A 22,667-nucleotide genomic window follows, 5' to 3' on the forward strand; every position below is an offset into this window, starting at 1 on the left:
AAGCCAGGATGTCCACAGAGGCTGAAGGGGCCGGAGCGGGTGGGCAGACACGCAGAATTACCTCCCCTTCCTAGAACCTCCTAGAAAGATGGCAAAGCGATTTTAAAGCGCAGATTGCAAAGAAAGCGGGAGAAGGGCTTCGCAGTGAAGCCTGGGAGTTCGGGGAGAAGGACGGGGGTCAGGAACTCAGCCCGCCTGAGGAAGCCGGGTCTACAGCCGGCGGTGGGGCAGGCCCGGCGCACTGAGGCCAGAGAGCTTCCAGAAGTGGCGCTGCAGGGGCCCTGGATGCCCAGGGAAGGTCTGCGGTGGATGACTGGTTGTCCGCTTAGGTAGCAGCCTGGACGCCCCCGCCCCGGGCTGGCAGCGCAGCCCCCACCCCACCTCCCCCACATGCAGCTCCACCGCCCCGGGTGGGGCTCTGGGGCCCTGGTCTGGGGGCACCCTGGGGTGCCCTGGTGAGGCAGGGGTGCGTAAGCCTGTGTGCTGGCCCTTGGTCACCCTGACAGCTGGGGCCCCCAGCCTCAGACCGCCTGGGAGAGAGGTGAGCACCCCCTCCAGGGGCTCCGACCACAGGGAAAGACCGGATGGCAAAGACCCGAAGCTTCTGATGTTGGAACAGCCCTGTTGGCCAGCCGCCGCCACAGTCTCCACCACACGTCGACGTCTGGCCGGTCCCGCATGTCCACTCTGCAATCCTGAGGACCCGAGGGGAGCCTATGCCGGACGAGTCTCAGATCCAGGCAGCCGCGGGCCCCAGAGACAGCCCAGGAAGAAGCCGTTCCACAGCCCAGAGGCGACGTCCTCAGAGAGAGTGCTCACGCCCCCAGCCCGGCAGCCACGCATGCCTGGCTCTGGCCTGACTGATCCGTGCTACCAATTCTCACTGCTAGTTACTCCATCTTCTATGGATGGGGTGGCCCAAGGCCAGCACAGGGGTGGTTGCCTCGGTGGGGTGTGAGCACATGTCACTGACCAGGCTCTAAGCTCATGCCCTTGGCGCTCAGCTGCCCGGCTTCTGTGAAACAAGAACAGCAGGCTACCAAAAAGGAACAGAAAGGGAGCTTGTGGGAATTCAAAGCATGAGAACAGAAGCGGAGAAGCTCAGTAACCGGATAAAACAGAGGCTGTGTCCTGCAAAGGAGAGAAGGTGGATACTGGAAAACAGAAGGCGCGTTCTGCAGGCCCACCTGACCCAAACAGGAGGTTCTCCAGGGACCCGGCACAGGCTGCCAGGGTGGAGAGCAGGGATGTCTGCCTCAGGGGCCTGCTCTGGGGGACAGTCAGGCACCCCTGAAGACACATGATTTCCTAGGATGGTTGGACTTCCCCATAAGCTCTCTGTGACCTCCTGGGTCCCACCTGCAGGGCCCATGCTACAGGGACCCTGCCACCAGGGGAAAGTCGGGCCTCTGTGGGGAGGGCGTGGAACATTTGGCAGGTGGATGAGCAACGTGGTCGTCTGAGTCTCCTGAGGGCAGCAGAGGGGATGAGGCTGGCCGGATGGCCTTCCTGGAGGAGGGGCCACGAGGCCCTCTGGGAGAACATCTGCTCTCTGTGCCAATGGAGACATTGCTTTCCCATCTGCCGTCTCCTGGCCCGTGGCCTGCCTGCGCTGGGCGCACAGTAGGTGCTTAGAGATGTCTGCTAGGTGGCTCAGTGAGTCACAAGGATGGAAGGAAGGTGCACCTGCCAGGGGAGGCCCAGGCAGTGGCCCTGAGGCCGGCGAGACCCCAGCACCACCTCCGATCAGCCGTGGAGCGTCGGGCGCCCTGGGCTCGGCACCTGGAGTGAGTGGGGGCAGGTCCGCGGGTCTGTGCTGGGTCTGGGAGCCAGGAGCCCCAGCCTCAGCGCCCCCTCCTCCCAGAGCTGCCCACCCCACTCCAGATACCTCCTCCAGGAAGCCCTCTGTGCTTTCACTGTTCCCGTGCCTTCACTTACTCCCTTTGCGCATCATGGCCCCACAGCGTCCGCTCCCCGAGGGGGGCTCTGCTGGCTGCTGCCCCGGCCGCGGGTGAAGGTGCGGCCTTTGCTCCTCACGCTCACGGACCAGCACCTCCCTGCAGAAGCAGGTCTCCTCTAGCGCTCTGTGCCGGATGCCTGGGTGGCCTCTGGCCCAGAGCCGCCGTCCCCGCCCTTCTGAAGAGTCCACGGCCATAATGGGCGAGATCCCCTTCAGTGGAGCGTGCTGTTAGTGACGCAGCTTGGGACCCGCCGCCACCACAGACGCGCTGTCCCGGGGCCCTCGTGGAGCCCGGGCGGAGCGCCTCCAGGGCAGTGGGGGCAGCGGAGGCCGTGGCCACTCGGCACAGGGTGTGGACTCCAGGCCCCTCCTCAGCCTGACGGCCGGATCTCACGGACACACTCCGGCCCGGAGGGCTGCAGCGCGTCCTCAGCAGGCCTGGAACTCTCTGAGTTTGGAATTTCCATGCCCCAAAGGGCACGGAGAGAATCTCAGAGACGGGAAGGGAGGCGGGGCCCCGGCACACAGGCCGCGCTCACGGAGGGGCCGCCCCACGGTCCTCGCCCTTGCCTTCCCGCCACCCTGCCGGGCGAGCGGTCTAGGGCTGCCGCTGACCGCTCGGCTCTCTCTCGCCAGGTCCAGGACGCCGTGAAGTGTCGCGTGGTAGACCGCCAGGAGGAGGGCAACGGGGACTCGGGGGGCTCCTTCCAGAACGGCCATGCCCAGCTCATGGTAGGGCTCAGCGCGCGGTGCCCCCGGCGGTGTCTCCTCGCCCTGCTCGGAGCTGCTCTGGGCTCCAGCGGCCCCTGAGGAAGAGCTCCGAGCCCAGTCCAACACTGGGGAGACTGGGGCTCACCAAGGTGAAATCCCTGGTCCGGGGTCTGGGGACGGGCAGGGCCCAGATGATGCGTCTGGGCGAGGCTGCCACCGGCCCGTGCCCACCCCCGGCGCCACAGTGCCCTCGCCTCAGCTGCGGCGCCCCCATCTCTGCACCTCCCGTGCCCCCTTCGTTGTCCTCCGGCTCAGCCGGGGTGGGACGTGGCTCACTCAGCCTCCATCGGGCGGACCAGCCCTGGCCTGTCCACTCACCCTCCACCCTGCGTGGCCTTGTCCCCAGCCGGGTCCACGCAGGCCCTCCGGCATCACACGTGCCGTTCGGGTCCAGGTACTGCCCACCCCGCCTGCCCACCTCACGGGTGTCTGCTAAGACGTCACCTCCAGGGAGCCCTCCCTGACCCCCGCCCCCACCCGTGCCATCAGGCCTCCTGTTCAGGTCCTGGCAGCGCCCTGGGTGAATTCTCCACGCTGTCACTCGCCGCCTGCCGCCCGCTGGGTGCCCCCCGGTATGCAGTGAGCCTGGCAGCCGGGAGCTGCTCACTCAGTCCTCGGGGCGCCGAGCCTCCTCGTGGCGGCTGTGAGGCTCGCAGCCGGGACCTCAGCAGATGCCAGCGGCCGGCACCGGGAGGAGGCTTGTGCCCTCACGGTCGTGGGCAGGGGCCCCCGATACCGCTCCGGGCCCCACTTCTCCCCTCAGATTCTGTAGTCTTCCCACCGACCCGACCTCTGGTTTGCAGAGAAGGAGCCTCCAGGTTTGGGATTAGGACCCAGCCCTACGGCCCCTGGAGAAGGCCACGCCACAGCCTGGGGTGGCCCGAGCCGGGTTTCCCAGTCCACCGAGCTCCTGGGCTGGGGTGGGGCAGGTGCCGCAGCGGGGATCTCAGCCACCGCTCAGGGGACAGCTGGCCTCACCCTGGCACCGGACATCTGTGCCTGAACCCGTTCCACCTCTCTGGTCGGCTGGCCTCTGTTTCCTCATCCCCGGGGCTGTGGGGAGGACCACGCAGGTGACGGGGGCGGGCCCCCCACGCCCTGCACATCAGCAGGCGGCGGCCCCGGGGGCTCTGGCGTGACACCCTTTGCGTGCCCTGCCCCCCGGAAGGGACATGAGGCCCTGGCAGAGGGGTCTTTGTGCTGGAGTCCCAGGGGCCGGGGGCCGGGGGAGACAGAGCCGGGGGGAACAGGAGCACGATTGAGCCGCAGTGGGACCGGCCTTCCCAGCTCATCCACAAACGCCCTGGCAGGCGCGCGCACGCACGCACGCGCGCGTGCACACGGAGTACGCAGGGGCGGGGCCGCCCGCCGGGGGTTCTCTGAGCACCGGAGCCCCCGGCCGTGAGCTGTAACCCTCCTGGCGCTCCGTGGCGGGCACGCGCGTGCGCACACGCACACCCCTCGAGGTGCGGCTCCCGCTCGGCCCGGGGCCTCACCCCGCCCCGCCTCTGTCTTGCAGACCGACTTCGAGAAGGACGTGGATCTGGCCTGTAGATCAGGTGAGCGCCTGCCAGGTGAGAGCGACAGGTGGCCCTCGCCCGGGCCACTTGCTTCTTTTTCTTTTCTCTGTGTGTGCGTCTGTCTGTCCATCCGTCTGCCCTCATCCCACCGCTGCCCGCCACAGCCCGTGCCGTGAGGCTGGGTCACATCCGCCCAGATGGAGGGGCCGCTGCCGGGAGGCCTGGTCTGTACAGGCAGACACGGGGCCTGGCCCGCCCCAACCTTGGCGGCACAGCCACTTCTGCGCCTCCCCACCCACTGCCCTGAGGCTGCAGCAGGCAGGGCCTGTGGGTCGAGGGCAGAAGAAACTGCCAGAAAGCTGTCCGGGAGCTTGGGCTCACCAGGCTGATGCAGTGCTGGCGGAATTCTCAGCACTGGAGCGAACCCCTGGGGCCCGCTGCCCTGGGCCTGGCCCCGTCCGCTCCCCGCCGAGCCCCTGAACAAGAAGCCCTGTGCCCCCCGCCCCCCGCCACCTCCGACACGTCTGGTCTTCGGTCTCCGCTCTCTCTGTAGGGGCGGGGAGGCTGCACCAGCCTTGAGACACTGGAGCCGCCCCGCTTCCACCTGTCACCCACCTCGTCACCCGCCCCTGCCTGCGTCCCTCCAGGGCCCGCGTTCTGTGTTGTCCTCACGTCTTCATCTTCCACCCAGCCATGGCGGAGGGTTGGCCGGGCCTTCTGGGGGGACATCAGTGGGAGCAGGAGGAAAGCAGGGCAGAGGAGCCAACCCTGGGCCCTAGAGTAATGCTGAGTTTCCTGGAAGCAAGGGGAAAAGGGGAATCGGCTGCCCAATGAAAGGAAACTGCTTTAACGTCGTCGTTCTGAGAGCCGGGCGTCCCGGCAGTGGCAGGCAGTGCCGTTCAGAGCGGTGGAGAAGCAGCCGGTCGCACTGCCTTGGTCTGTCAGATACTTTTGAGGAGCGTCTTCTCCAGAGATAGCCATGGGGGGGTTTCGAGACAGCCCCAGATTGGGAGTGTCAGCTGCGGCCCGGTGGCCCCCGGGAGAGCTTCCTGGAGGAGGTGACCTCTGGTTGGGCTGAGTGGGAACTGGACAGAATGGTCTTTCACTTCCCACCTTGCTCTCATGCAGTCTAGGCAGCCTCCCTGAGAGGTGACCCCAAGACTTGAGGGCTTTTGGAGGCTCGGGCCCAGCCCCCTTTGGGTGGTACTGGCCTCTGAGGCCCCCACTTCTTCCTCGTCGGTAAGACGGCGCAGCCTGGCCCTTGATCTCTCAGGCAGCTAGCGACCGGAGGCGTGGCGGAGGGCGGCGGGGGGGAGGGGGGCTGGTGTCACAAACACAGGGCGAGGTGGGCACACGCGCTGGGGGGCTGGGGGCCTAGAAGGAGTCTGGATTTGGGGCCGAGCACGCAGGGGACCCGCAGCCGGATTTCTGCAGGAGAGGTGCCCAGCTCTGTCCGGGCGACGGCCCGCTGTGAGGTGGACGGGGCGACCTCTGCAGGGGGGACCCCAGAGGGGCACAGGTTCGGCGGGCGAGACGGCAGGTCCCCTGTTGGTCGACCTGGAGCGGGGGACGGTTGCAGACATGGGTGCAGGGGGTCGGCGTCCGGAGGCCAGAGAAGAGAAGGGGCCGGGGAAGCTCTGCCAGAGAGGAGGGAGAGTACCGGGGACTGGCGAGTGACCGTCCGCTCGGAGGGCGGGTGCCGGTGGGGTGGCACAGGAAGCCGCTGACAGGAGCTGTGGGCGTTTGGGGGCTGGACGAGGGTGTGGCTGGACGAGGGTGTGGCCGGGTGCCCGCCAGCCAGCAGGGAAAGCGCTCCTCGCTCACAGCGGGCTTCCCGTGGACGGGCCCCGAGTGGGCCTGGCCGCTTCGGGCTCTCCATGGGCCAGTGAGGCTGGATTGACGGGTAAGAGCAAGGCAGGTGGTGGGCAAGCTGGAGCCCGGGTCGGAGGTCGTGGTGGCCTGCCCCCACCCACTGCAGCTGAACAGAAGCGGGCGAGGCGTGCAGGGCCCCGCGCCGCAGGAGCGATGAGGAGTGTGTCCCTGAACTTCGGAGAAGTGCGGGCTGGCTCCAGGGCCGACGGGGGCCCGCTCAGCCGCTGGGAGGGGCTGTGTGTGGGTGGCGGCCATTTGTCCTCTTGTCCGCGGGGGCAGACAGGAGCACCCCGTGTTCCAGCCTGGCTTGAAGAGGCCAAGGACTCCCAGCTGCAGCAGCGCCAAACACAAGTCAGGGGCGCGCCGGACCGAGACCGTCCGAGGCATCCCCGAGGCCGCGCTGACCCCCTCGCCTGTCCCCACAGTGCTGAACAAGGACATCGCAGCCTGCCGCACGGCCACGATCACGGGCACGCTCAAGCGGCCGTCGCTGCCCGAGGAGGAGAAGCTGAAGCTGGCCCACGCCAAGGCGCCCCCCGCCAACTTCAACAGCCTGCCGGCCAACGTGTCCAAACTGCACCTGCACGGCTCGCCCCGCTGCCCGGGCGGCCCCCTGCCCGACTTCCCCAACCACTCACTGACCCTCAAGAAGGACAGGGCGCCCAAGTCCTCCTTTGCCGGGGACGGGGACATCTTCAAGAAGCTGGACTCGGAGCTGAGCCGGGCCCAGGAGAAGGCCCTGGACACCAGCTACGTAATCCTGCCAACGGCCACAGCCACGCTGCGGCCCAAGCCCCAGGAGGAGCCCAAGCACAGCATCCACATCGATCAGATGCCCCAGACCCGCCTCATCCACCTCAACATGGCACCTGACACGGGCCTCCCCGCCCGCAGCCCACCCTCCCGCCAGCCCCCAGGGGGTGGGCCCCCGGAGGCACCCCCCGCCCAGCCCCCACCGCCCCCGCCCCCACCACCCCCGCCGCCCACCCTGGAGCCAGCGCCCCCCAGCCTGGGGGAGCCCGGGGAGCCCGCCGCCCACCCAGGGCCCAGCTCGGGGACCGGGACCAGGAACGAGAATGTCTCCACCTTGTCCGTGAGCTCCCTGGAGGTGAGGGCAGCCCAAGGGTCCCGGGGGGTGGGGGGGCAGGGGTGCTGTGGGCGCTGCTGGTTTGGGCTGCAGCCGGCGTTAGGCAGGCCAGGCCTGGGAAGGCTGGAGGCCGGCATCCTGGCCTCACTCCTGCCGGAAGGGGTCCCCTGGCAAGAGTGGGGACAGGCCTACGCCGGAGAGCTGGTTCCTGGCAGGGCCTGCCCTCACCCTGTTCTCCGGCCACACTGCCCCCGGCCCTGCTGGGCCCTGGCGACGGGGGGCTGGTGGCCTGTGCCATTGCAACGGGGCCCACCCAGCTGGACTTGGGCTGGCTGCAGTCTAGCCCATTCCGTGGTCAGGCGGTCACGGCAGCAAGTCCCTCCTTAGGTCAGCCTGAAGCCTGGAAGTGACCACACACAGCCTGTCCGGCATGGGGCTCAGAGTGCGTTGGGGGGAGCGTTGCCTAGCACCCCCAGGGACCCCCGCCCTCCCCGGGCCACGCCCCCACCTCCTGGCTCACTGCCTCTGGTGAAGCAGCCCCAGGCCCCGGTTCTCTGTGGTCCCCCAGCCGTGCCACCCGCCCTGCGTCCAGTTCTCGTCTCCTCGTCACTGGCCAGTGCCGGAGGACAATCTAAGACGGTGAAGAAAGGCAGGGGCAGAGAATGTGGAGGCATTGCCCCGCTCTTCCGTCTGGCCTTGGTGTGCCCACAGTCTCCTCCAGGACCCCTGCCCTCTGCATCACCCTTGTCCTCTGTCTCTCGAAGCGGGAGATGGCCCTGGGGACAGTCTGGGACAGAACGTGATGAAAAGCATCTGCAGGCTTACCCCCATTCTGGAGCCGCAATACCGGAGCCCCAGGCGGTCGTGTGACTGTCACTGCTGTCTGGGGCCTTGGGCTTCTATTCCCCTTGGCTCAGCGGGCGCCCTCTCTGCCCACCCTCTTCCCCCAGAGCCCTCGGGCTGGGCCCCCCCGCTGTCCCCGGGCAGGGGCGGGGCCTACAAGCGGCCTGGGCGCTGCAACTATAGGGCAGTCAGAGGCATGTTCCCCAGCTGGGTGGAGAACCCGAGAGTAGCCATGGGGTGAGGGGGTCCCCAGTCTCCCCCCGTCTCAGGCGAGGAGAGGCCCGGACTTGTGGTCTGGGAGGTTTGGGGCGACTGCTTGCAAATGCGCACAACCCCCTTCTCCCCACAGCGGCGGAAATCGCGGTATGCAGAACTGGACTTTGAGGTGGGTCCCACCTCCTGGTGTCCCCTTCCCCAAACACCCGGAGCCCCGGGAGCGGGAGCGGGGTGGGGGGGGGTGGGGACAGGCAGCTGGAGTCCAACCAGGGGCAGGGAGGGGCTGGGGGGAGAGGAGCCCGGCCAGGCAGGGCGGCTCCTTTCCAGGCTCAGGATGCCCGGCCCCTCCCGCCCCGCAGAAAATCATGCACACCCGGAAGCGGCACCAGGACATGTTCCAGGACCTGAACCGGAAGCTGCAGCACGCGGAGAAGGACAAGGAGGTGCTGGGCCCAGAGAGCAAGGTCTGGGGGACGGGGCGGGGCCTTGGGGCTGCGGGCGGGGTGGTGGGGCGGGGCCCTGGGGCGGGGCCGGCAGAGGGAGAGCCCTTGGTTGAAGTCCCTACGCGCTCCTTCCCCTCGCTTCAACTTTTCCCGAAGACCGGCCCGACGCAGCCCTCGTCAGAGCCCCGCACACCGGCCTTCCCGGGGACCCACCCCACGCCCAGCCCCGTCCGGAGGGGTGCACGGGGCGGTGCACGGGGGGGGGGGGGGGTCTGGCTTCTGCCAAGGAAGGCAACGGCCGAGGGAGGGGTGCCGGGCCGGCGGGGCCCCCACGGCGGCGGGAAGCGCTCCGCTCCCGCTCGGCCCCGGGGGGGGGGGGGGGGGGGGGGGGCCTGCAGCCCGCCGTTCCGCCCGCTCAGGTCCCTTCCTCTCTGTTTGATTCCCGTGTGCGTTCTCTCCTCCCCGCCTCCGCTCCTGCCCCGTGGCCTCCCTCTCGGCCCCTGCCGCCCTCCCCGCCCGCCGGCCAGCAGCCGGAAAAGCAGCAGACACCGAACAAGCGGCCCTGGGAGAGCCTTCGGAAGGCCCACGGGACGCCCGCGTGGGTGAAGAAGGAGCTGGAGCCGCTGGCGCCCTCACCGCTGGAGCTGCGGAGCGTCGAGTGGGAGAAGTCGGGCGCCACGATCCCGCTGGTGGGCCAGGACATCATCGACCTCCAGACCGAGGTCTGAGCGGGTGGGCGGCGGCCACGCACCGGGCCCCGAGGAGGACATCCTGCTCCGCCCGCTCCCGCCGCAGGACGGGCACAGACACGCTCCCGGGCTGCGGGCCAGGCCCGCGCCCCGGCCTCAGGGCGCTCGGACGGCGGGCCGGGCGGAGGCCCGCGGCGCTGGGACCAGAGCCGGAGGGGACGGGAGGCCCCGGCGGCCCCGGGTGGGCACAGGGCTCCAGAGGCCGGAAGGTGCCTCAGACTCTGCCCTCCTCGAGTCCGGCGCCGGCGGGCGGGCGGGCGGGCGGCCGAGGACAGTGGCGGGGCGGGTGCGGCCAGCATCCCCAGGACACCTGCCTGAGCTGCCGCGGCAGAGGACCAGCCTGCTTGGCCCAGCTGGCCTGGCACCATTTTTTAGACACCCCTACCCCTCGGGAAGCAGCCAGCCCCCCCCCCCACCTTTCCAGGGCCCGGGGCCCCTCCCCAGACCCAGGTGGAGAGCCCTCTCTCCCACCTGTGCTGACCCCAGGGGCAGGACTAGAAGCCCACTCCGGGAAGAAGCAGGGGTGGGGAATCTATTTTTTCTCTCCTTTTCTTTTCTTCAATAAAAAGAATTAAAAACCCACATCCCCTCTGTGTGGGCCTTCTCTGTGCGGCACGAGCCCCGCGGCCGCCTTGGTCCCTCCATCCGGGTCAGAAGGGCGGGGCAGGCCTGGTGGGCACCTGGCCTCCACTCCCGCCTCCTACCCTGCCTGGGTGTCAGGAGCTCACCCTGTGTGGGCGTCGGTCCCCAGGCCAGCAGTCACGTGGTTCCCGGGGATGCCGTGAGGGAACCGAGGGGGACCCTCGGATGCTGGGCTCCCTTGCTCCCCTGCCTGCAGACTTTTAGACCCACGGGGCTTGGCGTGTGACTTCCCTGCGCCCTGAGTCATGGCTGGAGGGACAATCCAAGACAGCAAAGAAATGCAGAGGCAGAGAATGTGGGGGGGGAGGGGGAGGAGGAAGGCCCCTCCCGCCTGGCCTTGGTGTGCCCACTGTCTCCTCCAGGACCCCTGCCCCCTGCATCACCTGTGTCCCCCAACCTTCCCCTTTGTCCTGGGGCAGGTGTGAGGAACAAATGTGGACACGCCCAGAGCCACGCCCCCGTCTCCATCCTGCCCCGCCCTCTGCCACCCCCCACCTAGGCCTGGGGCACACAGTTTGAGAAGCTTGTCTCTCCAGGAGAAATGCCGGGTCCTGCCTCTCCTCTGTATTTCCAGCAGGGGGCAGCCTGCGCCTCCACTGGGAGCCAGGCTGGCAGGTGCGAGGCTGGGAGGGGCGGTGAGCCAGGCTCCCCCCACCAGGCTGCGCTTCCCACCCTGGGGGCAGACCCCCAGACCCCGCTGGACCCCGGGAGGCGGCAGACAGTGACCACTGGCCCAAACAAGGGGTGTGCAAGTGGTCTGTTTGCGGGTCCCAGCGCCCCGGATTATGGCCCCCCAACCGCGTCATTCAAGATGAAAAAATGCCAACCCCCCCCGAAAAGTGGGGGAGCTGCCTGGCACGGGTCTCACAGCGCCCCACCCACCACTGTCACAACCCCCTTGGGTCACGGCCACAAGTGGCTGAGGAGGGAGAGGGACCGGTGGTGACCAGGCATGGCTGTGAGGGGCTGGGGAATGCGTGGCCACAAGCGCCCTGGCACGGGCCCGCACGTCCCCGGGAACCAGCCTCTCAGCCACGGTCTGGACACTTCAAAAAGCCAACTCTTGTGGGTGCGATGTGGCAGCCAAACCTCCCCCGGCTGAGGCTTAAGGTTTTTTCGAACACTGGGTGCGCCCAGGCTCTCCCCACACAGAGAAGCCTCCAACTCCGAGCGCATCTGGCCTGGGGCGGGGGGGGGGCGGTTCGGACGAGGGCGGCCACTGGCTGCCTTCTCATCCTTCCCCAGAAGGAAGCCGGAGCGCCCCCAGGAAGGGGGTCCTGGTGCAGAAAGCCCTGAGCCCCCCGCCACGCTCCTGGGGGACGGCGCACGGAGCACAGGGTTTACCACTGCCCTCGTGGTGTGACCCGGGCAGGGTCCGGCCGGTGACCTGCCCTCCCCTGTGCTGCTCGCTTGTGCAACAGAAAAGCTGGGAAAAACAGCAAACCAAGATGGACCCGAGCCACACGCTCCCTGCATGCGATGGCAGTAACCCGGGGGCTCAGGGTCAGCGGACCCAGGTCCCCCCGTCCCGGCTCCCTCCAGGAAGGCTGTGTCCTTCCAGGAGAAGCCCCGTTCCCTGTTCTGCCCCGGGCCCCACGTTCACGGCTGTTCCGTGCTGCATGGCCACCTGGCACAGTGACTGGTCGCAGAAATGGCTGTCCTCTCTCCGGGCCTCGGTGCAGGAAGCCCGCCGGGGACGTTCCCCCCCCCCCCCCCCAGACTCATGGAAACCCCTGGGCCTTGCGTGGGTCCGCCTCCGTCACCTTCCGTGGGGGGCCTGCCGCAGCTGCTGCGCTCTTGCCTCAGGGACCGGGGAGGGGTCCGGGTGCCGGGTAGTGAGCCCAGCTCTCCCAGCCCTCATCCCTGTGGGGAGGTCACCCAGTGGCAGCCGGGAGGCTCCCCGTGCTGTTCCCACTGCCAGAAGCCACTCCTTTCCAGAGGTGGTCGGGCCACCAGAGAGATGTTTTCTTCACTGTCCGGGCGCCTCTGTCCAAGTGCCATCCCGCCACGGGTGCTCGGAGAATGCCTCCGCTGCCCCCTTTTGCCTGCCACCGGCAGTGCATCGTGGCCTAGGGGAGGCGCCCAGGATGGCGGTGGTCACCCTCAGGGGCGGGAGCACGTGCGGCCAGAGCTCCTCTGGTGGCGCTGGCGGTGGCTCTGACGGTGGCGATGATCCGTGTGGCTGGTGGTGGTGCCGGGGTGGGGGTGGGGGGACGGGGGCATCTGGCAGATGGAGGGACAGAAGGGTAGGAAGGAGGCTGCCCGAGGACAAAGACCAGAGCCTGAGTCCCCCGGGGGGAAGGGGGGGAGGGCAAACTGGAGGCAGCCTCCTCCAGGCCACACACTCCTGACACCCAGGTCCTCCTCACCAGGCGTCCTCCTGTCACCAAGACCAGCAGGGCCGGGCCGAGCCCGGAGGGAAGCCCAAGCAGTCCCTGCTCGCCCGGTGGAGACGCCCTGCCCCTGGGCAGGGGGAGACCCTCCCTGGAAAAGCCTTCACAACCACCCCCGGGCCCAGCCCCCAGCTGGCCCCCACCAGCAGCGAGCCCCCCACTATCTGGAAGGCCCTCTTCCAGGCCAGCCTCCCACTGCCGTGCCGGCCGCCGCGCAACACCCTCCGGCCCCTCTTGGCCTCAGCCAAGATGAAGGGCCCGCCTCCAGGCTCCCGTCACCTCCCCTGGCCCCGCACCCGACAAGGGCTTTTGCCTCCACAGAGGAGCAAATCCACGGTGGGCCTCATGCCCCGGGACTGTTCCAGAACCTTCCACCAGCGGGGAGTGCCCTTCCTGGGCCTGCTCCACCCACCCCCAGTTCCTCCTGGAGCCTCCGGGCTATGTCTGGGCAACAAGGGACCTGTGTGGCTCCCCTGGGGTGACAAGGCAGCTGGTGTCCCACCTCAAAAGTCCAGAAACCGCCACCCACCCCTGGTGGCCATCCTACTGCCCTGAGAGGTTACCGGCAGCCCTTTCTGACAGATGTAAAATCTGGGGTCCCTTGCTACCGACCCCCCAGACCCTGGCAGGTGTCTGGGCTCATCCTGAGGAGTGTCCGCCCCCTGGGGAGGATGCCGGGGCCCTGGACGGAAGGGCTGGCACACCGGTCAGGGCCGGGAGGGGTCACACGGGCCTCTGCCTGTGTCACTAGTGTGCCCACTACTGCCAGTGACCAAGGGAGCTCCCAGACCTCCTGTGGAGTGCACCTCTCCGCACGGGGGTGTCCCATGGTCCTGGCCAGGTCTGCTCAGAACGGTCCACAGAGGGGCCCAAAGGTGGGCCAGCTAGGGGCAGAAGGCCTTGACCTTGGACGAGCCCCGCCCCTCTGGGCCTCGGTTTCCCCTCTGGCACTGTGGCAGCAGGATCGGGTGACAGATCCCTTCCAAGGCCAGCAGTCTGTGGCCCTGTAACCTCTTGAGGTGGGGAGCAGCGGGCTCCCCCAGTACTTGTCTTAGGGCCTAAAAATAACCAGGAGGGGAAGGGTGTCTCTGAATAGCTCGGGAATGTGCCAGTCACTCCGGCGGAACCACCTCCAAATAAGGATCTGGCAGAGCCGGAAGCCCTGAGACAGTCACTGCTCACGTCAGCCTCCCAGCTGTGCTGCTCCAGAACTTTCCCTCCCACCGCAGCCAGCCCTCAGCCCGGGGCCCCAGGGGTCTCCCCCCAGAGCGGTCAGGGCACGGGGCAGGGGTCCTGGGGCCCCCTGTAGACCACAGCTCCTTGGACAAAGAGTACTGGGGTCTGAGCAGTCACAATCACGGAATCGAAGATTTGCTCATCCAGAAACTTCCCTTTACGTGCGTGGGATCTTAGGACAATCACATTCAGACCCCTCCCCCAAATCTCCGAAGACGGCAGTGCAGGGCCCCCTGAGGAAGGTAGGGTGGGCTGTCAGCCGGCTCTCCCCTTGGCGTCCCAGCCAGCGGGTACCCCGACTGGAGACGGTGGCGGGGGGCAGCCTAGAGCCCTGCTTGGGCCAGTTGCAGGGCGCAGGCGTCCCCAGCTGTCCCAGGAAGGCAGAGGAGGTGTTGCTGGACTCAATATGGCTCTCTGGGAACACCATATGGATCCTGCCCAGGAAGGGGAGTCGAGAGGAGGCAGGAGGCAGCACCCCCACCAGCGGCACCCCTCTCTCTCTCCATCACGGGGAGCTCCTTGGGAGGCAGCGGTGGGTGCAGTGGCCTGGTTCCGGGACACTTCGGCTGCCTGTGACCTCAGGGAGCCTGTCCCCTCGCTGGTGTGCCTCCTTCACCAGCCTGTGCCCCACCTGTCCTCTCCTGTCCTTTCCAGGCTCAGGGTTCCCGGATCCTCAGAGGGGAGGCAGCTGACAGGCTCCAGCCCGGTCCCTCTAAAAGGGACTTAACCTTCCAGATGGATGGGGGGGGGGGAGCGGCGAGGGGGGCCAAGACAGGAAAGAGGGGGGATGGAGTTGTGGTGGAGGAGAGGAGGGGACACGCCCCGGTGACGGTGCCCTGAGAGCCAGAGCAGGGACACCATCCCCCAAGGCTTCTGGCGGTGGGGAGGAGGGTGGGGAGCTAGGCTGAGCCTGGAGGTCATCGGGGTGGGAGGTGGGCACCCGGGGAGGCAGACAGACCCCAGGCTGGAGGCTGCAGACGGCTTGAGAGCCGGGCAGGGGCCTCTCTGCTGGGGAGGGACACTCTGCTCTCAGGCCCTACCCCTGGGGAATCCCAGGGGCCACAATGGACTCTGGCCTCCCCCGGGACACCAACAAGTCACTAGGGGGCAGGTGTGGCCAGGGTCACACGGCTGAGGCCTGCACCGCTGCCTGGGTCGCACTGGAAGCTCCCCCCGCCCCCCACCATCCTGCCCCCCGCAGTCTCTGCCCATGGCTGCCATGTCCTCTCCTGGCCTCACCTTGATGGAGCCACCCGCCCCCACCCCACCCGTGGCTCCCTGTCTCTCTAGAGCCACCGCGCGTCTTGCCTCAGGTTTTGGTGTGGGGGTCCGGTCCCCCCTCCCTCCGGCATGCACATGAGATCTTGTCCTCTGACAGCGGGGAGGGCCGCCGGGGAAGGAGCCCCCCCAGGACCACGCTGGGGAGGGTGTGCAGACCACTTTCACCCACGCCCCGGGATATGGCAAGGTGTGTGTGGGGGGGGGGGGGGGGGTGGGCAGTGGAGTAAGCCAAGTGGGCAGGATAGGGAGAGGGGACGGTGGAGGCCAGGCCGAGGGCCAGGCTGAGGAGCGGAAGCATACCGCCAGGGCGGGGAGCCGCGGGGCTTGCAGGGGCGGCAGGAGAGGGGGCTCCTGCCGGAGCCTCACAGAGCAGCTGGACCTCAGGGAGGACCAGAGCATCACAGAACGACGCATCAAGCTGCTGGCATCGGGGAAGGGCAGACCCCCGTGGGGCAGGTGCTACTATTCCCATCCCCCCTCGCAGAAGAGCAACGGAGGCACAGAGAGGGTGAGCGCCTTGCCCGAGGCTGCAGAGGCGCGTCCGTGGTGAGCTCTGAAACCAGGCGCTCAGGCTACGGTCGCTGTGGGCTTAAGAGAGGTCACACTGGCCCCCTAGGTTTGTGAGAGCCGAGGATCAATCGTCAGGAAGAAAAGGAATCATTTCCGTTGCATAACTTAAAGCAAAGCAAGACGTGACGCCCACGTACTCGTCGCCGTGGTCTGGCCTACTTTAAAGCGCCTACCGGGCTGCACACCTGCCAGGCCCTGATGCTGTCTCGGGCAGGAGGGCGACGTGCCCTCCTCTCTGCACCCATCTACCCCTGCCTTCCCCGGGAACGCCGGGCAGAGACACCCGCCCCTCCCCCACCGTGAGACTCCCGCCCCCTCCCCCTGTCCCTCCCTCCTTCCGGGCCCCTTAAATCAGGGACTCCCCTCTCGCCACACGCCTCCACGGCTCCCCTAATTAGGCCTTCTCACTGCATTTAATTACACAACCATTCAGGCTTTCTACTTCTTGAGTCACTTCTAGGACGCCATATATTTTTAGAAATCTGTCCGTTTCAACTTAAGTCTCCAAATGTATTGGAATGAAATGGCTCCTAATAGTCTCATCGCCTTTTTTGGTTTCTAATGTGTCTGTAGCTGGGTCCCCTTTTCATCTGGCCTTTGTTTGAACCGTGCCTTCTCTTCTCTCTTGCGTGCCATCTTATCGGCTGTTGCAAAGAACAAATGTTTAGCTCTGTGGGCCTGCTGTATTCATTTTCTTTCATTAATCCCTGCTCTTATCTTTATCTCCTTTCTTCTCGGGTTTACTGTGAACAAAAATAACTAATTCCTTAAGCTGGATGCTTATCACATCAAACTTTTAGCTTTCGATATGCATCTGATGTAAGCCTTTAGGCTACAAATTTCCCTCAAGGTGTTGCTTTGGCTCCACCTTTTTCCATTATCGTTGTGTTAATGGTTACTTTCTTTGATATTTCATATGCTTTAAAGTCCTGAATCATGGAAATTTTTAAATCTGCTTTTTTTGTGATTTCCATTTTAATTATAACGCTGTCATAGGAGCACAGGAGCTATGCTAGCTATAATGCCAGCATAGGAGCTAGTCCGTAGGAGACCTGCTTTGTCGCATAGCAGGTACCCATTAAAAAAAAAAAAAAATACTCCCGGTGTATTTTCTAACTGCTAAGCACACAATAGTTAATATGGTTGTAAAGTGCAAAGCCTGTGAGTCTCAGTGCTCGTCTTCCATGCAGCCAATGGTTTTCTTTCTCTGTGACCTGCCAATGTTAAAAAAGGTATGTTGAAAATCCCCACCAGGATAGAGTTTTTTGTAGTTCTACCAAAGTTTGCCTTGTTTCTACATCTAAACACAGTTTGGAACTGTCGCATCTTCCCAGCAAATCAAATCTTTTATTCTTTTGAAGGGACCACCGCTCTACATAATAATGTTTTTATCCTTTGACTTACAGTCCCTTGTGTTGGATATTAATGTAAATACCCTATCTTTTGTTAAATAGTATTTAAAATCCAACCAGAGAATCTCTGTTTTTGAACTGGTTTTGGCACTTTAAAAATCCTCTTTCTTAAAGTACAAAATCATCTTTCTTGGGGCGCCTGGGGGCTTAGTCGGTTGAGCAGCCGACTTTGGCTCAGGTCATGACCTTGCAGTTTGTGGGTTCGAGCCCCACGTCAGGCTCTGTGCTGACAGCTCGGAGCTTGGAGCCTGCTTCGGATTCTGTGTTTCCCCCTCTCGTCACCCCTCCCCTGCTCATGGTCTGTCTCTGTCTGTCTGTCTCTCTCTCACTCTCTCGAAACTAAGTAAACATTAAAAAAAATAAAAATCCTCTTTCTTGGATATTGAAACAATTGCACTTTTTAAATACCTATTTTTAACCCACTTTTACCTTGTCCAGAAACCATAGATTCTTTCTACTCCTTTTCAGCTTACCTTTGACATTTTACCAGTTGTTTAACTTTATAAGGTCTGAAATGTATCAAAATAGTAAATCCTTTTCAAACAATACAAGGACCTCAGCACATTTTAATCATTCTCTTTGGACTTACGTGGTCTACTATTTTAGCTCTGTATTTTTGAAACTGCATAACCGAGATATTATTTTTAAAAAGTAGACAATATTTGGTTGTACTTACTTATGTGTTTCACGGTTACTTTGCTCACCACTCAATTGGGCTCTGTGCCCAATTCCGATCCGTGGGTGTGCGTGTTGGCGGTGTTGGAGGGGGAGGGGGGAGGTCCCACCAACAAGCAACGCTCCACACACCAGCAGGTGTCCTACAATTCAACTCAACTCCGACACGACCCGACCCGCACGCGGCTGCGGCGCCCCCAGGCCGAGGGCTCCGTCCCACAAGGCCGCCCCCACTTGAGGCTCCAGCTGCGAGCCCAGCTTGTCGCCACTGCTTCTGACCAACCAGCCTACGCGGCAGGTCCCCACGACCCCCGCCACGGGTTTGGTTAACTTGTTAGAGCGGCTCCCGGAACTCAAACACTGTACTCATTCGATCACTGGTCCGTTGTACAAGGATGTAACTCGGAACAGTCGGACAGAAGTGGTGCGCAGGGCGAGGTGTGGGGAAGGGGCACAGCCATCCTCCCCGTGTCACCAGTGTTCACCGACCAGGACGCTTCCTGAACCCCTTCCTTGGGGGGCATTAATGGGGCTTCGTTACGTAGGCATGACCGATGAGCTCATTGGCTATTGGTGATCGATTCAACTGCCAGCCCTTCCCCTCTCCCCAGATGTCAGGGGTGAGACTGAAAATTCCAAACGTCTAATCCCACCGTGGGTCCCCCCCCCCCCCCCGCCATCTTGAGGTGAGGCCCAAAGGTCGTCTCATTTACACAACAAAAGATACCTTTCGGGGGGGTTTCTTCACTTATGAACCCCAGGGTTTTAGGAGCCGCCGTCTCAGAAAGGAGGCCCGAGACCTAATGATGCTTGTTACAAATCACAATGTTACGTCAAGTCCCCTTAAATTTCATGCCTTCCCTCTTGAGCATATTCTTCCAAAGTCCTTGCAGCCTGTCCATGGTAATGGTCTCTCTTTGCACAAGCAGAAGACTGAGCTGCCCCCACTCCGGGCCCACCGGCCCACTGCCCCTGCCGTGTGGTCACCACTGCCCCCTGCAGTCCCGGTCTTGGGTGTTTATTTATCCCTTTTCTCCCCATAACCCTCCCCAACCCATAAACAACTACTCTAGTTTAGTTAATGTGTCTATTTCCTTTGTAATTGCTCTCAGGAAAAAAAAAAAAGGAAAAAGGTTTTTTTAACTTTTGGAACTAATTTTAGGCATACAGAAGAGTTACGAAAATAGTACCGAGGCTCTGTATACCCCTCACAAGCTTCCTCTAACGTTAACGTCTTACAAAACCGTGAGACAGGGGCGCCTGGGTCGCTCTGCCGGTTGAGCGTCTGACTCTTGATCTCGGCTCAGGTCATGATCCCAGGGTCGTGGGACTGAGTCCTGCATCGGGCTCCATGCTGACCATGGAGGCTGCTTGGGATTCTCCCTCTGCCCTGCCCCACCCCTGCCACCGTCTCGCACGCTGTCTAAAATAAAAATAAACTGTGAGACAGTTATCAAAGTGTACGGATTTTAAATTTATTTAAATTATATTATATACCTCATTCTGTTTTGACTTGTTTCCACTAAGCATTTTTTAAAAATTTTCGTTTAATGTTTATTCATTTCTGAGAGGCAGAGAGAAAGAGAGAGAGCATGAGCAAGGAAGGGGCAGAGAGAGAGAGGGAGACACAGAATCTGAAGCAGGCTCCAGGGTCCGAGCTGTCAGCACAGAACTCACAAACCTGTGAGATCATGATCTGAGCGGAAGTTGGACACTTAACCAACCGAGCCACCCGGGCACCCCCAACCACTAAGCACTTTTTAAAAAAAATTTTTTTAAAAGATCTGGGTTGCTCTGTGTGTACTTGATCCGTTATTTTTCTTTTTTTTTCCTTTTTCTTCACATGATTTAATAAAAAAAAATACTGCCCGACGTACATCTTAGATGAAGCTACATGTTAACGACACATTCCGTGCATGCTGACGCCGATGTGCCTGCCGGAACTTTCCATGCTTTACCCCCACTTTCCTGGGGCACACATTATGTACAGTTAAGCCCCACCCACCTCAAGTGCTTGAGGAGTGTGGGCAAACGCACACACGTGCAGAGCCAGCCCCGCGGTCAAGGGTGCGCCGGCTGCCGGGAGACACCCACACCCGCACGCGCAGGGGGACGGGGCGCCGGCTGCTCTCCTGCGGGGCTCGGGGCTGTGTCTCGTGGGCGGCCGTCCCCCGTCAGCCTGCGGGCTCCTATCCTTCCAGAGGAAGCCGTGGCAAAACACAAGTTGTTAAGAAGTCTAACATCCACTCTTCTCCCTTGTGGATCGTGCTTTCGGTGTTAAATCTACAAACTCACGGTCACACAACGACGCCATGCAGGTTTTCTCCTGTGGGACCTTCTAGAGGTTTTACAGATCTGTATTTTACATTTCGCGCTCAGATCCACTGGAATTCACGTCTGTGACCGGCGTGTGGGCTCCGTCTGGATTCTCTTCTTTTTTCAACGTGGAGGTCCAATTATTCCAGCATACTTGTTGGAAAGACTATCATTTCCCCCACTGAATGGACTTTTTCTCTTTGCCAGACATCAGCTGGCTGTAATTGGGGGGGAGGGGAGGGGTCTATTTTGTTCCACTGACCACCGCGTGTCTTCTCGTGCCAAAACCACACTGCCTTGACATTTCATTCTTTTTCTGTCTCCTGTTTCTCTGTTGAGACGTTCTAATTTTCCATTTATTGTACGAGCTCTTAGGGCTTGGTTAAGTCGTTGATTCAAGGTCTTTGATAATTTCAACACGTGTTATCTCTTAGTTGGTATCTATTGAATGCCTTTGCCCTTGCACTTGAGATATTCCTGTCCTGTCACATGGAAGCAATTTTGGATCGCATCCCGGACACTGTGGTATTTATTTGGTTGTGACGCCCAGTCCCACTTGAATTCTGAGAGGAATATTGATTTGGGGGAGGGGACGTTTTTGCAGGCAATCAGATAGGCTAGGTTCCTGCTGCCAGCCCCACTTTCCATGAGCTGTGGTCCTAAGACCAGGTGGGTTTTCAAATCGTTCCCCAAGCTCTTGAGACCTGCCTTGTTTGTGCACGGGGCAAGCCCGGGACCTGGGCAGGTCTGCCCTTTAGATCAGCTCTAAAAACCTCTATATGCTGTTTCTGGTTGGCCCAGAGCAGGGTGAGCCCAGGGTACGCGCATGACTTCATGTGGTCGCTCCCCCAGACCCCTCCTCGTGGAACTTCCCAATACTTCTTGGCTCTTAGGGGGCCCCCACCCCCACTCTAGCCTTCTGGCTAGAGAGTTGGGACTTTAGCTCGCCCCTCAGCGGTGCACCTGCTCTAACTGGTTCTGTCTCCCAAGCCAAGACCACAGAAGGAGAGACACAAAAAAGCAACCCCCTCCCCGCAACCCCCTTGGGTTCAGGTGTCTGTACCGCCTCCTTTTCAGAGTTGCTGGGGACTGGGGCAGAGACAGAAAGCAAACAGGAAAACAAGGGCACGGCCTCTCCTTTCCCTGTCACGTTAGGACCCCCCTCTTCCGGCTCCCTGCGCAGAACAGGGGGCCTTCTCTCGAAGCTCCTTCTGTCTACACCTGCTGCACACACCCAGGCTTGGGGCGGGCTGAGTGCAGTCCAGGAAGTACCAGGGGAAAAACAGGGAACATACCGCCAGCTCAGTGGTGCTCTGAGGCCTACACTCCACGTGCTGCTATTTACGAAGCCCTCAGAGAGCCCTCCGTGCACGGCACCCGCGAGTTTCAGCCACGTTCACCAGAGAGGCGATGTGGAGCGTGCGGGCTCCCACCCTGCCGAGAACCGGAACTTCCCACCGTTCCGTGGCTCCCCGTGGCCTACGTTCCCTGTACTTCATCTGTCCACTTTTCAAACTGTCGTCACAAGCACCACGACGGTGTATGTCCCCCCACAGGCCCCCTTTTGTATGAGGATTGCCCGACACGGGGCTCAAGCTCACAAACTGCGAGATCGTGACCTGAGCTGACGTCGGACGCTTAACTGGCTGAGCTCCCCAGGCACCCCGAGAATCGCTCTCCTTCGTCAGTGCAGGTGTGGACTGCCGGCTTACCGGGTAGGTGCATTCTTAACCCGGTGTGAGGCCGTCAGAATGTGCCAGGCCCCTCATAACCGCAAGTTCTCGCCAGCACCGGGCATCGGCCGACTCCCTAGCTGTTGTCACCCAAAAAGGCATAAAGTGAAGCATCATTTGTGGACCGTGCGCCTTCCCAAATCGTTAATGAGTTTCTGCACCTTTCCGAGTGGATGCCTGTTGGCTTTGGGGGCCCCTCCCATGTGACTCGCCTGCTCATACCTGGGACAAGCTTCCTGTGGGACTGCCTCCTCATCGACCGCTCTGCCTGCCCCAGATGTCGGCTCCCGCCGCCGCAGGTTTCTTCGTGCTGTCACCGGTGTCTGCTCTTTAGCTGCGCCGTCTGTCGCCGCACAGGCCCGGCTGCGGTGCCGCTGTGGGGAACGCCGCCCCAGCGTCGCGGTGACGGCCTTCTCTCTTTCTGCAGCTGTAGTTATCGGGTCTTTCGGGCTCGTGTTGGTGGAATCGCATACCCCCGTTTTTGCCTTATGGTTTATTCTTCCGAAGCTTGTTTTTGAGGCCCTTCGTTGTCCATATTTTATTCTGTTAACTGCCAAGCCTGTCCTTGCACGTTTCACTCTGGAGCCACCTCCTGCGTGGCGTTGGTCGGGGACCAGCTTACTTTTGGTCCACCCAGCAAAACGGTTACTCCCGACGTGACCACTGAAATAACCCACCCTTTCCCTATTGACTCGTTCTGCGGTCTTTCCCGGAAGCTGACTACGGTGCGTGTGAACACGAATCTGTCCGCGAGATGTCTGCTGCTCTGTGGATCTGTTCTTCAGCCAAAACACACTCTTATTTTATTTTTTGCTCTTCCCGGTTCCTAAATTTACTGCCATGACTTTACAGGATGTCTTGCATTTGGTAAGAGCCTAGCAGCGGCGGCTTGTCTATCTCCAGGCCGAGCGTTTGGTGCTTACGTATTTATGACGGGTACAGCTCGTG

General features: G+C 62.6%; 1 protein-coding gene across 12 annotated transcripts in view; it reads left to right on the forward strand.

The window, feature by feature from the left end:
• ADGRB1 (adhesion G protein-coupled receptor B1) overlaps positions 1-10,043 on the forward strand; it is an 81,468-nt gene extending 71,425 nt beyond the window's left edge. For 5 of the 12 annotated variants that reach the window (XM_053896067.1, XM_053896062.1, XM_053896065.1 and 2 more), the window contains 6 exons: positions 2,597-2,692; positions 4,251-4,305; positions 6,549-7,231; positions 8,403-8,438; positions 8,629-8,733; positions 9,240-10,043. In XM_053896067.1, coding sequence (XP_053752042.1) covers positions 2,597-2,692; positions 4,251-4,305; positions 6,549-7,231; positions 8,403-8,438; positions 8,629-8,733; positions 9,240-9,440 — 1,176 coding nt within the window. In that variant the 3' untranslated portion in view covers positions 9,441-10,043. The remainder of the gene's footprint in view (positions 1-2,596; positions 2,693-4,250; positions 4,306-6,548; positions 7,232-8,402; positions 8,439-8,628; positions 8,734-9,239) is intronic. The other 7 variants (XM_053896066.1, XM_053896071.1, XM_053896073.1 and 4 more) reach the window with 5 other exon arrangements.
• The last annotated feature ends 12,624 nt before the right edge of the window (positions 10,044-22,667 follow it).

The sequence above is a fragment of the Panthera pardus genome, unplaced genomic scaffold (assembly GCF_024362965.1).
Source record: "Panthera pardus isolate Hobbes unplaced genomic scaffold, ASM2436296v1 HiC_scaffold_7, whole genome shotgun sequence".
Classification (NCBI taxonomy): Eukaryota; Metazoa; Chordata; class Mammalia; order Carnivora; family Felidae; genus Panthera; species Panthera pardus.